At 24.8% G+C, this 3580-nt stretch overlaps 1 protein-coding gene across 1 annotated transcript in view; it reads left to right on the forward strand.

Moving 5' to 3' along the window:
- The first annotated feature begins 2586 nt into the window (after positions 1-2586).
- LOC105620754 overlaps positions 2587-3580 on the forward strand; it is a 7481-nt gene continuing 6487 nt past the window's right edge. Inside the window, exon 1 of the mRNA XM_012202245.1 lies at positions 2587-2635. Within this exon, the coding sequence (XP_012057635.1) occupies positions 2587-2635 (49 nt within the window). The remainder of the gene's footprint in view (positions 2636-3580) is intronic.

Raw genomic sequence — 3580 nt, forward strand, 5'->3', positions numbered from 1 at the left:
TATATATATATATATATATATATATATATATATATATATAATTGCATAATATTTCCAAAGGCCTTAATTGAAACACCATAAGATTTTTTATCAAAGAGCTATTGTTTTTATAAATTAATATAAATTAATATAAATTAATATAAAACAATATAATAAATTATTATTTGTTTTTCTCTTAAAAATGCAGAAATTTCTGCACTTTTTTATTAAAGATTAAATTACGTATCTAAAATTTTCGTTAATGAATGATTAATTTTATGCTCATCGGAAAGTACATGCTTGTATGATTTGTCACTAATCACTGAAATTTACGAAGACAAATTTTCATCCTTTATAATTGTGATGCATAGATGTGATCGAGATAATCCGTTAGATATGTACATATGCTGCTTCAGAGATATACTTTTAGATTACTTACACAGCAAATTATTGCCAAGTTAAAAGTCACTATAGACTCTTCGCAATTATGCACAATCTTACGGTTATTTGGCAAACAGCCTATCCGGTAATAATTAAAGTAGTCGGCTAGATTCGCTTCCAACTATGTAAACGCAAGAGTGATAAATGCGCGATTTATCTTGCGGAGAGATAATTCATTAGTGCGAGTACATCATCGCTTTTCGGAGATGTCTCAATGCCGCATGATTTAATTCGATCTTTATCTAAAATTTATTACACGCGATGAGAGAATCATGTAAAACACTTTTCTTTTATAAACATCAGACGGAAATTACGATCATTATTTCCATGATCAGCTCGCAATCAATTATAGAATATATATACTGTTTACGTGTCATAATCTCAGTATTTTTCGAAAAGCTTTCAAATAATGTTTAATATTTCATTAGTTATGTATTTTAAATTAAATAATATTTTTTTAACACTATATTTGTTTGAAAATAGATTAATATTTTTTGGAAAATATTCTTTATGCACATTTCTTGTAAATATAAATAAAAATTAAATTCATTTAAAGAATAAAAAGATACTTTTCGAATTTTTGACACATGAAAAAAAAGTTTTAATAGAATTTTATCAATATAATACTAATAAATAAAATATAATAATAATAAATTAAACTGAAATCTCCAAAAGAAAAATCATATTTTACTCGACTTACATTTATATACTTACCTACACGCCTCTCTACTTGTTCAAAAATTATATATATATTAGGTAGAAAAGAAAAAAGAAAAGAAAAAAAAGGAAGTTAATTAATATGACTAATATACCGTTATACCAGTTCTTAATTTAATTCTCCAGGCAAATTTTATAAATAATTAACTACTACTTTTATGTTAAAGAATCCGTTAAACTTAATTTCGAGATTCAGTTAGTTTAACGGTTGATATTTTTTTTGAAATTCTTCCAAATATTTGAAAGCTGAGTCCAAATGGTTGCTCAATAATTTATAAATACAACAATTAACTATGTCCAATACTGCGTTTCAATTATTCAGTCTCGGGAAATTAATTTTCTTTTTACTTTGTGCATTATAGACATGAACGTAATTTTTACGAACATTTTATTAATTCTTGAATGCTACATATTATAAATTATAAATATAACTGGCAAATAAAAATTTTTATTGCCTTATAAATAATAATTTGATCCTATTAAATTTCTATTTAATAGAAAATCTTACAATATACTAAAATATATTAACATAATTTTATAAAATTTTTGTGTACACATCCTGATTGCAAGCTATGTCATTTTGATATCGACTTTTAAAGCCAGGATATTATCTACAGTCTACAATATGAAACTTAATAATTATAATAGTTTTCTATTCTATTTTTTGTAATAGATATTTTGACTTTGAAATAATTTATTTATTTAATTATTTGAATAAATGGAAATTTTGAATGATTCTATTCATACGGCGTATCTTAAGTTTTCATATTATTTAAATTAATTATCTAATTATTTAAATTTCTTATTTAAATTTACATTATTATTTAAATTTCCACATCTTAACATTATAATTTCAAACAAAGTCAATTGACGTTAAATTTATTATTCTACAAATGCGACAATGTTTTCTCGATCAAAAACGAAAATGTCAAAACAGAAAGCGTTTTTTAATAATAAGTGATTGTGTGTGAAAATAAAGATTCCTTAAAAAATAATTCTTTATTAAAAAAATGATTCTTGTTTTGACATTTTCATTTTTGATATATAAGAAGTTAAAATAACTCCAAAATAATTATTAAAAGTTTTCAATCAATCACGATTTATTTTAATGCCATTTTGACTCTATCATGACCTGTTATTCTGCTTAAGTAAATACTGGAAACGCGGCGATAAATGATGACTCTATATTTTTATCGAATTGATTTCGAATTCATTGAAAAATGTATGATCTAACATTCATGTGGTGTCCGAAATTATTATATTGCGATTGTTATTATACTCATTAGAGACGAGTGAAAATAGTCTAGAAGAGATCTGCATCCGATTAAGCGCGATGAAGCAGATACTCATATAAGGCATACTTTCGTAGACAGCCGTCAGTTTGAAAGTGCGAGCTGTCGCGCGTGGAACCGGTACAAAATACTATAAATCCACGCACAAGAAATCAACATGTGGTTGGGACTTCGTTTTGTGCTGATCACGTTACTCGCCGTTTCCGGTGAGTTTCGCAATTTTAGAAGTGTTCGTGAGTGCAAGTCTTTTTCTACATCAAATCAAGCGCCAACCTGTTTATTAAACGTCAATCAAAGTCTCGAAAGCGTTGAATTTAGAATTAGCGTAATATAAAAGTGTTCCACTTCTAACTTATTAACTATAGTGCATTATATGCTACTGTTCAAATAAATATTGAAAATTTTATGAAAGGAATAACTTTCATTCTTTAACATTGAAAACAAACACATTTTATATATTCTTCTATATAGACTTCTTTGAATGCTGTGTAAATCTTATCTCTCAAGGCAAACTTATATATTTTTATAAAACGTTAATCTATTAAAAATCGTTTTAGCTCATTATTCCGACGATAGATCCATCCAAATAGCATAAGCTTTTAATTATCCATTCTTTTATTCAAACAGTCAAATTTTGTTCATTTTCTGACATATATAGTTTTAGATAATAGCAAAAACTTAAAAAACATTATTTTATTATTACATATTTTATTATAATATATAATAAATTGATGTTATTTAATATAATCGATTTGTTCAATTATCAATATTATGAAAAAGCTATTTATTTTATTATTATTTACATAACATGAGACTAAATAACTCTTACAAAAAAATAATCTAAATTCATTAATTTTAGTAAACTCATTGATTTAAAATATTGGATAATTATAACTTTTATATAAATTTACTTTTATATAAATACATTACAGTCAGAATTTGTGCATTATTAGTTTAGTTACTTGCTTGAATATACGTGATTTTAGGATAAAATTAAAGAAGCAAAGTGTAAAAAGATATGTGTGAAAATGTTTTACTTAAATAAACAAGAAAATTACTTAAATAAACACTTAGATTTAGAACATTTAGAATTTTTGAATAAGAGAGAGAGAGAGAGAGAGAGAGAGAGAGAGAGAGAGAGAGAGAGAGGA

Source organism: Atta cephalotes (genome assembly GCF_000143395.1).
Source record: "Atta cephalotes unplaced genomic scaffold scaffold00028, whole genome shotgun sequence".
Lineage (NCBI taxonomy): Eukaryota > Metazoa > Arthropoda > Insecta > Hymenoptera > Formicidae > Atta > Atta cephalotes.